This window comes from Oncorhynchus clarkii, chromosome 13 (genome assembly GCF_045791955.1).
Source record: "Oncorhynchus clarkii lewisi isolate Uvic-CL-2024 chromosome 13, UVic_Ocla_1.0, whole genome shotgun sequence".
Lineage (NCBI taxonomy): Eukaryota > Metazoa > Chordata > Actinopteri > Salmoniformes > Salmonidae > Oncorhynchus > Oncorhynchus clarkii.
In genome coordinates this window covers 22,210,454-22,223,832 of record NC_092159.1, presented here as the reverse complement: position 1 = coordinate 22,223,832, position 13,379 = coordinate 22,210,454, and the positions used below count along the sequence as shown (strand labels likewise).

General features: G+C 43.0%; 1 protein-coding gene across 1 annotated transcript; it reads left to right on the top strand.

Moving 5' to 3' along the window:
• The first annotated feature begins 7,046 nt into the window (after positions 1-7,046).
• On the top strand, positions 7,047-12,249 carry LOC139424610 (keratin, type I cytoskeletal 13-like). The gene is made up of 8 exons (XM_071176617.1): positions 7,047-7,532; positions 8,376-8,458; positions 8,823-8,979; positions 9,704-9,868; positions 10,193-10,318; positions 10,919-11,139; positions 11,589-11,635; positions 11,847-12,249. Exons 1-8 carry the CDS (start codon positions 7,122-7,124, stop codon positions 11,951-11,953), a joined length of 1,317 nt encoding a protein of 438 aa, XP_071032718.1. The 5' UTR covers positions 7,047-7,121; the 3' UTR covers positions 11,954-12,249.
• Positions 12,250-13,379: the final 1,130 nt, after the last annotated feature.

Genomic DNA, 13,379 nt, shown 5'->3' with positions numbered 1-13,379 from the left:
ATATGTATATACTGTATTCTATACCATCTACTGCATCTTGCCTATGCCGCACGGCCATCGCTCATCCATATATTTATATGTACATATTCTTACATTTGTGTGTAAAAGGTAGTTGTTGTGAATTTGTTAGATTACTTGTTAGATATTACTGCATTGTCAGAACTAGAAGCATAAGGCATTTCGCTACACTCGCATTAACATCTGCTAACCATGTGTATGTGACCAGTAAAATGTGATTTGATTTGATTTGTTGTACCCCATCAGAACCCAAAAGAGAAGCTTTTTTTTACCCCAATGTTTGTAAACAAAGTAAATGTAAACAAACACTGTATAGCTTCGAAACTACAATGTTGATATCGTGAATGATCAGTTGTTGCATCCATAGACCCATGTCTATGAATTTGAGAGTGGTTCAATTTATCCAGGCCCATTCCTCAGCTTTTACCAAAACAGAGGGCTTTGTTATTGTTTCAACTACAGATTCCAGCTTTAAGGGCTTAAAAGAACAATCTGTGCAGGCTGGCATTAAAAGCATTACAAGGATTGTGGTCAGACAAGCATGGCTTACACAACCACAAAACTGGAGAGAGCAACTTATTTGCTAGATCAAGGAGTGTCAGATAGTAATTTTAGAGTTGTGTGATTGGTCCCTCAATAACCTTGATACTGTAGTGCACATACTGGTAGAAATGGACCAATAGGCCTATTCATGGGGGTACATGCGTGTCATTGAATTTTAAATACAGCACACAGAGCAAGTGAACAACTTGACAGCCAAGGGGAAAGAAGACTAAGGCTGCGTTTAGACAGGCAGCCCAATTCCGATATCTTTTCCACTAATTGGTATTTTGACCAATCACATTAGATGTTTTCACATCAGATCTTTTTCAGAGCTGATCTGATTGATCAACAGACCAATTAGTGAGAGAAGAAAATCGGGCTGCTAAAATGTCTGCTGTTTGTCACTGGGGATGTCTGCTTAGACCTGACAAGATACCCTGAAGGTCTGAAGGTGGTTTACGGAGGTCAGTGAGTAAAATGGAACAATTATACTGTCTGTCCGCATCCTTTGAAGCCTAGTGCGTTATCAATGGCTCAAATCCACAGTTCAGTTCAGTTAAATTCACAGAGCTAATGTGAGCGTACACCCTATAGAAGGGATCCCCTACCCCAACCCAATTGGCCAAAAGTAATCTTTCAATCATTTTAGATGATTCCATTTCATGTGGCCCACGCGTGGTTAATTAAGACAGTCTTAATTAAAACCGTCTTAATGATAAATGACAGTATGTTGAGAAAATACATCCGATCATGGGACCACTTTAAATGTGTGTTGTAATGAGTGTTGTAATGAGTAAAAAGTCTGTGTGGCACAAAATGTGCATGAATGACGTCTGTCTGTTACTGTTTTCGCCTAGAGGACACAACACCTTATTCCATTTCCCCATCAGGTAATGAACTGATGCACAGATGAGGAAGCCATGTGGGCTTGAAAAGAACTGCTAAGTACTGGGCACAGATATCAATTCAACGCCTATTCCACGTTGGTTCAACATCATTTAATTGAAATGACGTGGAAACAACGTTGATTCAACCAGTGTGTCCATTGGGTAGTAGTTCAGTAGCCATCTGTCAGTACGCCGTGTCACTCACGAACAGGCGGAAAGTGTAGGGACGTGACAGGGACCTCCATCACACCTGTGTGAAGGCCACCGAAATGAAAGCATGTCGACAAACCAGCTAACATCAACCCACTCTGACCTTGAAAATAATCACATGATAGAGAGAGAGAGAGACAGGGAGGGAGGGAGGGAGGGAGAGAGAGAGAGAGGGACAGGGAGGGAGGGAAGGAGGGAAGGAGGGAGGGAGGGAGGGAGGGAGGGAGGGAGGGAGGGAGGGAGGGAGGGAGGGAGGGAGGGAGGGAGGGAGCGAGGGAGGGAGCGAGGGAGCGAGGGAGCGAGGGAGAGAGGGAGAGAGGGAGGGAGGGAGGGAGAGAGGGAGGGAGGGAGGGAGGGCAATTACAGTAAAGATACTCTCAGCCCTTCAAATTCAACTTGCTTTCAAAGCCAGTTCCACTGCATCTTTTCATTGTTCCCTTCGAACCAGGGACTGGTTTAGACCTGGGACACCAGGTGTATGCAATTAATTATCAGGTAGGACCGAAAACCAGCAGGCTCCAGATCTTCTAGGGTAAGAGTTGAATAACCCTGCTCTAAGCTATGCTTGGGTAACTTTCAAAAATGCTGCAAAACCTGTAAGCATTAAAACCAAAGGGGGAATTACAGGTCTAAAATAAACAACTATTTTTTTTAATTGGGCAAAGCTATGATTATGAGGGTGGGGAATGTGCTCCTCTCCAGTCTTGTTCACCTGAAAGGCTATTCATGTTTTTTGATTGGAACATCGTACAGCGGTTTTCATTAGAAAGTACATATTGTTCTGAATGGACCAGGTGGCTCCCTTGGAAAAGCTCATGTCCTTTCATTACCTGTTTTGTTATTTCTCATTGAGGCTCACAAGTACTAATTTGAGGCTATTGGCGATTTGATATATATTTATTTCTGCATTGAGGATTGCCAACATTGAACTACAACAGAGAAAGCTGTTTGTTATTTGTATATGTGTTTATTATGGATTCCCCATTAGCTGCTGCTACTCTTCCTGCAGTCTGAGAAATTTTTTCAAACATTACAGTACCTTCATTACAGAATTCACAACACACTGAGTGTGTGCCCTCAGGCCCATACTCCACTACCATATATCTACAATGCAAAATCCATGTGTACGTGTGTGTATAGTGCGTATGTTATCATGTGTGTGCATAGCCCATCTATAAATAGCCCAAACATCTACCTCTTCCCCTACTGTATTTATTTATTTATTTATTTTACTCCTTTGCACCCGAGTATTTCTACTTTGCACACTCATCTACTGACAAATCTACCATTCCAGTGTTTTAATTGCTAAATTGTATTTACTTCGCCACCATGGCCTATTTATTGCCTTTACCTCCCTTATCTCACCTCATTTGCTCACATTATATATAGACTTATTTTTCCACTGTATTATTGACTGTATGTTTGCTTTACTCCATGTGTAACTCTGTGTTGTTATATGTGTCGAATTGCTTTGCTTTATCTTGGCCAGGTCGCAGTTGTAAATGAGAACTTGTTCTCAACTTGCCTACCTGGTTAAATAAAAGTGAAATCAAATAAAATAAATACAATTTATGTTAGCTCTCTGTGTACTTTTAAGGGCCAGCCGTGCTGCCCTGTTCTGAGCCAACTGCAATTTTCCCAAGTCCCTCTTTGTGGCACCTGACCACACGACTGAACAGTAGTCCAGGTGCGACAAAACCAGGCCATGTAGGATCTGCCTTGTTGATAGGGTTGTTAAGAAGGCAGAGCAGCTCTTTATTATGGACAAACCTCCCCATTTTAGCTACTGTTGACTCAATACATTTTGACCATTACAGTTTATAATCCAGGGTTACTCCAAGCAGTTGATTCACCTCAACTTGTTAAATTTCCACATTATTCATTACAAGATGTACAGTAGTTGAGGTTTAAGGTTTAGTGAATGATTTGTCCCGAATACAATGCTTTGAGTTTTGGAAATATTTTGGATTAATTTATTTTTTGCTACCCATTCCAAAACGACCTACAACTCTTTGTTGAGTGTTGCAGTAATTTCAGTCACTGTAGTAGCTGACATGTATAGTGTTGAGTCATCCGCATACATTGACACATTGGCCTTACTCAAAGCCAGTGGCATGTCGTTTGAAAAGATTGAGAACAAAACACGGGGCCTAAACAGCTACCCTGGGGAATTCCTGCTTCTACCTGGATTATGTTTGAGAGGCTTCCATTAAAGAACACCCTCAGTGTTCTGTTAGACAAGTAGCTCTTCATCCACATTATAGCAGGGGCTGTAAAGCCATAACACATATTTTTTTCCAGCAGCAGACTATGATCGATAATGTCAAAAGCTGCACTGAAGTCTAACAAGACAGCCCCCACAATCATTTTATCATCAATTTCTCTCAGCCAATCATCAGTCATTTGTGTAAGTGCCGTGCCTGTTGAATGTCCTTCCCAATATGCGTGCTGAAAGTCTGTTGTCAATTTGTTTAAGTAATTAATTAGCCTACCCACACAGATATACCATAACCACAGTACGGCAAAGGCTATATAGAAAATGATAACTAAGCATGACCTGCAGCATTCCGTCACATATAATCATACAGCATATTGAACATATAATAGAGTTTGATTTCACAAAAGGTGAAGTACATCAGCATCGGTAACCGTTAGGGGCAAGTCATTAGAACAACGCCAGTTTGTGGTTGCTTTCTATTTTACAAGCTAATCATATCATTGCAACTGTCTTATACTCGAGGACATGTCTGTGAAAGCAACTCCAAAGAGGGATGGCGAAGACACCACCTGTGCTGGAAAGGTTGTGTTTACGCTCAACATCTGGGAAACACCTAGGTCGTGATTCACACTTTGCACCTGTTGACAAAATAACGGAGACTTGAGTTTGACGTGAGAAGACGTCTAGCGGCCTGTATACTGTACCAACACTGGCCTACGGCAGAAGCCAAACATGAACTCAGTTTTCTGTGTAATTCAGTTAATATCAATGGCATGTCAATTGTTTAAATAAATGGCACGTCAATCTTTCGGCATGCTATCTGTGCTAAATGATCTCAATATTAAGAAGGTGTTCCTAATGTTTGGTATGCTCAGTGTAAATGAATGTGTTTCTGTGTGTTGTTTTGGCCATTCCACACATACAGTGGGGCAAAAAATTATTTAGTCAGCCACCAATTGTGCAAGTTCTCCCACTTAAAAATATGAGAGAGGCCTGTAATTTTCATCATAGGTACACGTCAACTATGACAGACAAAATGAGGAAAAAAATCCAGAAAATCACATTGTAGGATTTTTAATGAATTTATTTGCAAATTATGGTGGAAAATAAGTATTTGGTCACCTACAAACAAGCAAGATTTCTGGCTCTCACAGACCTGTAACTTCTTCTTTAAGAGGCTCCTCTGTCCTCCACTCATTACCTGTATTAATGGCACCTGTTTGAACTTGTTATCAGTATAAAAGACACCTGTCCACAACCTCAAACAGTCACACTCCAAACTCCACTATGGCCAAGATCAAAGAGCTGTCAAAGGACACCAGTAACAAAATTGTAGACCTGCACCAGGCTGGGAAGACTGAATCTGCAATAGGTAAGCAGCTTGGTTTGAAGAAATCAACTGTGGGAGCAATTATTAGGAAATGGAAGACATACAAGACCACTGATAATCTCCCTCGATCTCACCCCGTGGGGTCAAAATGATCACAAGAACGGTGAGCAAAAATCCCAGAACGACACGGGGGGGACCTAGTGAATGACCTGCAGAGAGCTGGGACCAAAGTAGCAGAGCCTCCCACACACTACGCCACCAGGGACTCAAATCCTGCAGTGCCAGACGTGTCCCCCTGCTTAAGCCAGTACATGTCCAGGCCCGTCTGAAGTTTGCTAGAGAGCATTTGGATGATCCAGAAGAAGATTGGGAGAATGTCATATGGTCAGATGAAACCAAAATATAACTTTTTGGTAAAAATTCAACTCGTCGTGTTTGGAGGACAAAGAATGCTGAGTTGCATCCAAAGAACACCATACCTACTGTAAAGCATGGGGGTGGAAACATCATGCTTTGGGGCTGTTTTTCTGCAAAGGGACAAAGACGACTGATCCGTGTAAAGGAAAGAATGAATGGGGCCATGTATCGTGAGATTTTGAGTGAAAACCTCCTTCCATCAGCAAGGGCATTGAAGATGAAACGTGTCTGGGTCTTTCAGCATGACAATGATCCCAAACACACCGCCTGGGCAACAAAGGAGTGGCTTCGTAAGAAGCATTTCAAGGTCCTGGAGTGGCCTAGCCAGTCTCCAGATCTCAACCCCATAGAAAATCTTTGGAGGGAGTTGAAAGTCTGTGTTGCCCAGCAACAGCCCCAAAACATCACTGCTCTAGAGGAGATCTGCATGGAGGAATGGGTCAAAATACCAGCAACAGTGTGTGAAAACCTTGTGAAGACTTACAGAAAACGTTTGACCTCTGTCATTGCCAACAAAGGGTATATAACAAAGTATTGAGATACACTTTTGTTATTGACCAAATACTTATTTTCCACCATTATTTGCAAATAAATTCATTAAAAATCGTGTGATTTTCTGTTTTTTTTTCTTCTCATTTTGTCTGTCATAGTTGAAGTGTACCTATGATGAAAATTACAGGCCTCTCTCATCTTTTTAAGTGGGAGAACTTGCACAATTGGTGGCTGACTAAATACTTTTTTGCCCCACTGTACCTGTACTGTGTGGGCAACCAACTATACCTTTGATGTGATGTTTAGAGTACCTGTTAAAGGTCATTGTAATTGTTATCTCTCTCTCTCTCTCGCTCTCTCTCTCTCTCGCTCTCTCTCACGCTGTCCTGAATGCCCTCTTGATTCATGTGACATCTCTGTTAACAAATTGGCATTTCCGATTTGAATCTTTTAACATCAAGTAAATATCAGGGTAACCATGTCATCAATTCATCAATCCAAAACGTAGCCTACCAACATGAGCATGTCGTGTGGGCTAGCCTACTGTTCTACTAAGTTTAGTTAGAGTTCCTATTTTACTGTATCCTACATTTCCCGGTGACTACAGAGGGAAAAGTACATTTTTTGTTGCGGGATTCAGTCGTCCGTCATCTCTTAAAACGTAAGCTTCTATCTTATCATATTCATAACTTGCTCACTTGAGGTTTAACATGCCGTGACAGTTGTCATACTGTAAATGAAAGTGATACAAATGATGGAGGCAGAATGCCAGCTAACTCTCACGCGCACCACACCTTAGTGACCTTATTTAATGAGCTGACTAAGGACACACCTGTTGGATGAATATCTATTCACGTAAATAATTATCTCAATACGCCCTTCAGCCTCTCCCACCTCCAAGGGGGGTATATATTCTGCTACCAGGCATGAACTGATTCACCACCAACTCTACAAAGTACCACTCCGGGTTGTGTCATCTCTACATACCCATCATCACAACGTCGCCATGAGTGCTTTATCACTTCGCAGTTATGGAGGCAGCCGAGGCTCATCCTCCATGTCTCTCGGAGGAGGTTACCAGAGTCGCATCGCATCACAGGCACCAAGCGTCTATGGAGGGGCAGGGGGACAGAGTGTCCGCGTATATTATGCTTCGGGCACCAGGAGCGGTTTTGATCTGTCCAGTGGGCTTGGGGGTGACAATGGCAACTATGGTAGTAATGCAGTGTCGGTCAACGAGAAAGCTACCATGCAGAACCTCAACGACCGTTTGGCTACCTACCTGGAGAAGGTGCGCTCCTTGGAGACGGCGAATGCCCAGCTCGAGCGTCAAATCCGCGAGTGGTACGAGAATAAGAAACCGGTCACCAGAGATTACAGCAAATACGAAGCTATTCTTGTCGACCTGCGCAGAAAGGTGAGCATCTTTGGGGCATAATAAATACAGTATATTGCTATATTGAGCGAGATTGATTTGATTACATTTTATTTCATCAACCTCACTATTTGTTGGGGCCTCACTACTCTGGCAGAAAACAACATCTATTCTCATATACAATTCAATTATTATTTACAAGACACAAGACATACCCTGAAGTTCATTGACTGGCTGCGTCTATGAAGCTGTCATGTTGCAATGGAAGTGTGCCCTCGGGATGTGAATTTGATTGAGGAATCATACCAAGTTTACAGTAGTGATGGATTATAGCACTTAATTGCCATGAGTCTATTGTCTATTGAAAGAAATAATCTACCAAAAAAAGGGCTTGGCATGTGAAACCTTCACTTCCATTCAATTTATCTCCCTGTCAACATTTATATTCACACTCATGCCGCCTGCATTACTTCTTTCAAAGGGGAGAGCCGCGATGATGACGCTATAAATGAATCACACCACTGTTCAGTAGCGTTTTGAATTATTGCATCTGATGGGATTCTAGTCACGCGTATTACTTTCATGTCCCATTCATAACTGCGTGGCCTTTGCCAGAGATAGGCTACAGTATATCTGTGTGGGTAGGAGGCTAATCAATGACTTACTAACACAATACTATAGCTCTGGTAGGCTTCACCTTATCACACTTTAAGAGTCTCTCATTACAGCTATTCACGATTATGGCTCGGGAGAATGCACCTTCATTGTTTTTGACAATCAAAAGCAAATGATGTAATCATTGTGATAGGCCTGACAGTGTGTAATCGTCTTCCTTTTTAATGTACCATGTACCAACCAGTTTTTTTGCTGTTGCCCTGTTCTCAGATCAGTGCTGCCACTCTGAGCAACGCCGGCATCCTCCTGCAGATAGACAATGCCAGACTGGCTGCGGAGGACTTCAAAGTCAAGTGAGTACAAAGGGTCTATAAGATGGAAGCGGCAAACAACTGTTGAATTCACCTTAGAATAATGCTTTAAATCGGGATTGGAATGGGAACTATACGTCATATATCGACTTTAGTCGTGCAATTTTTATACCCTTATTAGAGTATGAAGCCACTCCTAGTGTGACATTACACGAAGGTCAACGTGTCCACGACGTGATGCTCAATGTCACATTACTGTACACCTTAGGAACATCATCAGCGGTCGACTGCACGTAAAGCTGGTCTGACTCGTTTTTGTGCCATTTGGTATGTTTACTGTTGGCGGCAACTGTTAATAATGCTGGTTAACTCACATGCACCGTTTGTCCTTTCCCCCTTCGGAAAGGTTTGAGAATGAACTGGTTATGCGTCAGTCGGTGGAGGCGGACATCGCTGGACTGAGGAAGGTTCTGGACGAGTTGACCATGTCCCGGTCAGACCTGGAAATGCGGATTGAGGGGCTGAAGGAGGAGCTGGTCTACCTCAAGAAGAACCACGAGGAGGTGGGTGTCCCTCAGGGCTCTGTTGGGGCCTTGGAAGCCCTCTTTTATCATACCATATCCCCAAGAGTCATGGCAATAGCAATAGCAAGACCTCCCCACATTTCCAAATTCTTATATATTTTACCTAGATGAAAACAATGTGGTTGTCAGAGACATAATTCATTCGCATCGCATGCCAAGCAGTATTGTCTTTGGCTGTATCAATGACAATGCAAACAACAGATCAAACAGACCTTGTTTGGAGTGTCTGCGCTCTCTCTGTTTGTGTAGCTTTAAAGCTGTCAGCAAATTTGTTACAAGCCCTGCAGCAGTACGGCATGGCTGTTAAAACCACACTTGAGATCACATGGTGGCAAGTCCTATTTCCTGTTGGATATACTTACTGTAGGACGGTTGTATAGGATGTCAGAGAAGCTGACGGAAATACACCATGAACACTGTAACTATTATGAAAGATGTATGAAAGATGTTGACCGTTTGTGGCACCCAAGTACCTAATTGATTTGTCATGTGGTTGAACCTGAGACACCAGTGCACCTCACCTGTTTGTGACCCAATTTGACGCCTCACCCCTGTGTAATTGTGCTAGACAATTTCCCTGTCTGGGGCAGTAAAGTTGTATCTTATCTTACCCAGGGACAGCCTACCCAGTGGCAACCTCCATTTGCCTCTCACCTGGTGCTGACCCCAGTTGACCTCTGTCATCCCTCTGTGGCCCTTATAGGAGATTGCTGCCATGCGGGCCCACATGAACGTCAGCTCAGTGAACGTGGAGGTGGACGCAGCACCCCAGCAGAACATGGCCAAGATAATGGAGGAGATCCGTACTCAGTACGAGGGCATCGCCGAGAAGAACCGCCGCGACATGGAGACCTGGTACAAGGGCAAGGTGAGGAGAACGAGAGCCCAACCTTGTCAAGGGAGAACCTCTTGATCCATCTGTTCTGTTTTAGATCATATGAAAATGGCTTAGTGCGTCTTAAGGTAGCCTAGTGGGTAGAGCGCTGGACTAGTAACCTGAAAGGTTGCAAGATCAAATCCCCCGAGCTAACAAGGTAAAACATCTGTCGTTCTGCCCCTGAACAAGGCACTGTTCCTAGGCCATCAATGAAAATAAGATTTTGTTCTTAACTGACTTGCCTAGATAAATAAAGGTAAAATATCAGACCATAGATAATTAATTTTGTGTATATGTTCCTTCTGTCCGTCCCAGTTTGATGAGCTGAACAAGGTGGTGACCAGCAGCACAGAGACCCTGGAGACGTCCCGTAGTGAGATCAACGAGCTCAAGAGGACCCTGCAGGCCCTGCAGATCGAGCTGCAGTCCCAGCTCAGCCTGGTGAGCAAACAAATACCCCCTAACGTCACACCCCTCTCTGCCTCCTGGTTGTTGCTAGACGTATGAGTTAGAGCTCATAGGGTGTAATTACTGTCGCAGATTACTCGGGATTCGGAAATGCATGACATTTACAAGATTAGGAGCTTCAGTTAAACAGTGCAGTACAACTGACACCTCGTAGTAAAACCATCATCATTTAGACCTCATAAATACATGTCTACCCTACGGGTTACACATGAGTCCTCAGATTTCCCTTTTAGAAACTGAATATGATGGATTAGTTCTAGAGAGAGAAGCAATCAGTCAACTCAGAGCTTTGTAATGATCACAATAATAATAATGCATTTCATTTTTGACAAGCTCTTCGATCGATGGATAGATGAAGTGAAGTTGAAGTGAAGTTGAGGATAACCGTTTTTTTGTTACACCACAGCTGTGATCCTCAAAACTGAATTCTTAAAAACACGTGCTCACCAGGAACTTCACCTCAATCATGCACTGATGCCAGTGCGGGTAGTCGAGACTTGGCCTAAATCAACACCACTTGTTGAATCGGTCTGAAGTCTTTAACCCTTCCTCTTCCTCCCTCTCTCCCTATAGAAATCAGCCTCGGAGGGCCAGCTGAATGAGACTGAGTCCCGCTACAGCATGCAGCTGAACCAGCTCCAGGGCATGGTCAACAGCCTGGAGCAGGAGCTGGGTCGCATGAAGACGGACATCGAGAGGCAGGCCGGCGAGTACCGCATGCTCCTGGACATCAAGACTCGGCTGGAGATGGAGATCGCCGAGTACAGGAGGCTGCTGGACGGAGAGGATGTCGGGTAAGGAGAGGAGAGCAGGGTGCAGATCTCTAATGTGCATACCCAATGGGATTTACATGGGCCTTACATACCCAATGTAAATGATAAATGGACGTTTACATACCCAATTACAAATCAACCCCTAGCCTGTTTGCCTTTCAGTATCCCCTACACCTTTGACACATAACCATCTGCTGTAGGCAGTTTTGATCTAAAATGACTGGATACATGCAAGAACTATGGTTGTGAATATTACATATTACTAGAGGGCAAGATGGAGCAATCATCATTATGCTAATGACCTACAGTAGCCCATCAAAACGTTACAGATCTACAAGAAGTGCCCAGGGGAAGGGGCCAGGGGTCGATTTGGAACTGGGCAATAGAGACTGTGTTACAGAGTAGAGAGATCAATGTAGAGATGTTCAATAGGAAGGTGCTTAACACTTTGACTATCTTCTGCCCTCCAGGAGAGCTGTCATCACCAAGAAGGTTGAGATTGTTGAGGTCAAGAAACGTAAGTAGAGCGAGACCCTTTTCTATCACATCAAATCCCATATTGATTGAACCCAGCGGTAGCAATTGTGAAACACTCTAGAACACAAAGGATTTGGTTGAGTTGAAGGTGCTAAAGGTGCCAATCTGTTCTCATGGTTCTGTGCTTCTCCTTATTGGCTATGCCCAACACTAAGTGTACTTACTAACGGTTATGTGTCCCTACTTTGTAGCTGAGCCAGTGGTGACAAAGAGAGTGAGGATGGTGATCGAGGAGATAATCGATGGAAAGGTTGTCTCCCGTACAGAGGATGTGGACATGGAGGTGGCGAAAAAATAGTTCCCTTACCCACCCAAACCCACCTGTCAGTAAAAGCCTGGTTCCACCTGCGGCTAAAAGGAACACCAAGAATGTTAAACTGTTATAATCTCCTCTGGATGGCATTGCTCTGGTGTTGCCTGTATGCTCGTTGAATGTGCAGAACCGTGCAATATTTCATAAATTGACCATATTTGATATTTAAGTTGACAAAACAAACATGCTTTTGAATGTCCTTGTTGATCGAATGACAATGTGTGACGTTTGGTTGAATTGTCCCAAATGACATAATAAAAGATGTTTCAGTATCTACCGTAGTTGATCGTTGTCTGTTTGTCTTGAGCATGATCTCTCAAATCATTTATCCTCTCAGTCCACTGTCTTGTCATTGGGAAGTAACATTGTTCAGAAGGGGATGATGAACATGATCAAATATCAAGGAACATTTAAAGAGAGGATTTTATGTCAGTCTATTTTATATTGTAGGTCAGGGGTGTCCAAATCATTCCATGTAGGGCCTAGTGTCTGTTTTTTGTGTGTTTCTTTTTGTCCTTTCAATTAAGACCTAGACAACCAGGTGAAGGGAGTTATTTACTAATTAGTGACCTTAATTCATCAATCAAGTACGAGGAGCGAAATCCCGCAGTTGCTCGGCCCTCCATGGAATAATTTTGACACGTGCTGTAGTGTTATAATGTTATCTTCATCATAACATTTAGTTAGTATGATTCAGTATGAGATCATTAACAAATCATCACGGAAAAATAAATAGGCAGCGAACTCTATGCAATTTCTTTAAAGAAGCATAATCCTGAGACATTGTCAAAAGAGGGTTAGTCTAATGGGAGTGGATCATGGCCCTGTACAGATAACACCTTTGGCATCTATAAAGTTGAGATAATCTATAAAGTTTGATCTCGACTGACGACACTGAAGCAGTCATCTCCAATCAAATATATGATTTGAGGTCACAGTCTGAATTCCCCAAACAAATCACTTTAATTACAGATGATCACAAAGATACTGGAGTCAAGAAAAGGGGAGTTAAGAACAACTCAATTGAAAGGTTTCACTTTGTTCCCAAGGATGGGAAGGAACTGACTTAATAAAAACATTGTAATGGTGAAGTCTTATTGGGTCAGGGTGGGACAAGACCAATATTAACAGTGTGAGTAAGGACAGTTGAGCAAGACTCAGAGCTACAGTATAAACAGTACTCTATGTAAAGGTTCATGCTTGAGCTGGCCTGTTACTGAGTTAGGAGTGAGATTGGAGACAGTGAAGAACGGGGCGGCAGGTAGTCGAGTGGTTAAGAGCGTTGGGCCAGTATCTGAACGGTCGCTCTTTTGAATCCCTGAGCCAACTCGGTGAAAAATATGTTGATGTGCCTCTGCATCTACAGCAGGAACAACCCTGCTTAGCTCAGAAGAAAGCCAGCAGTGGGATG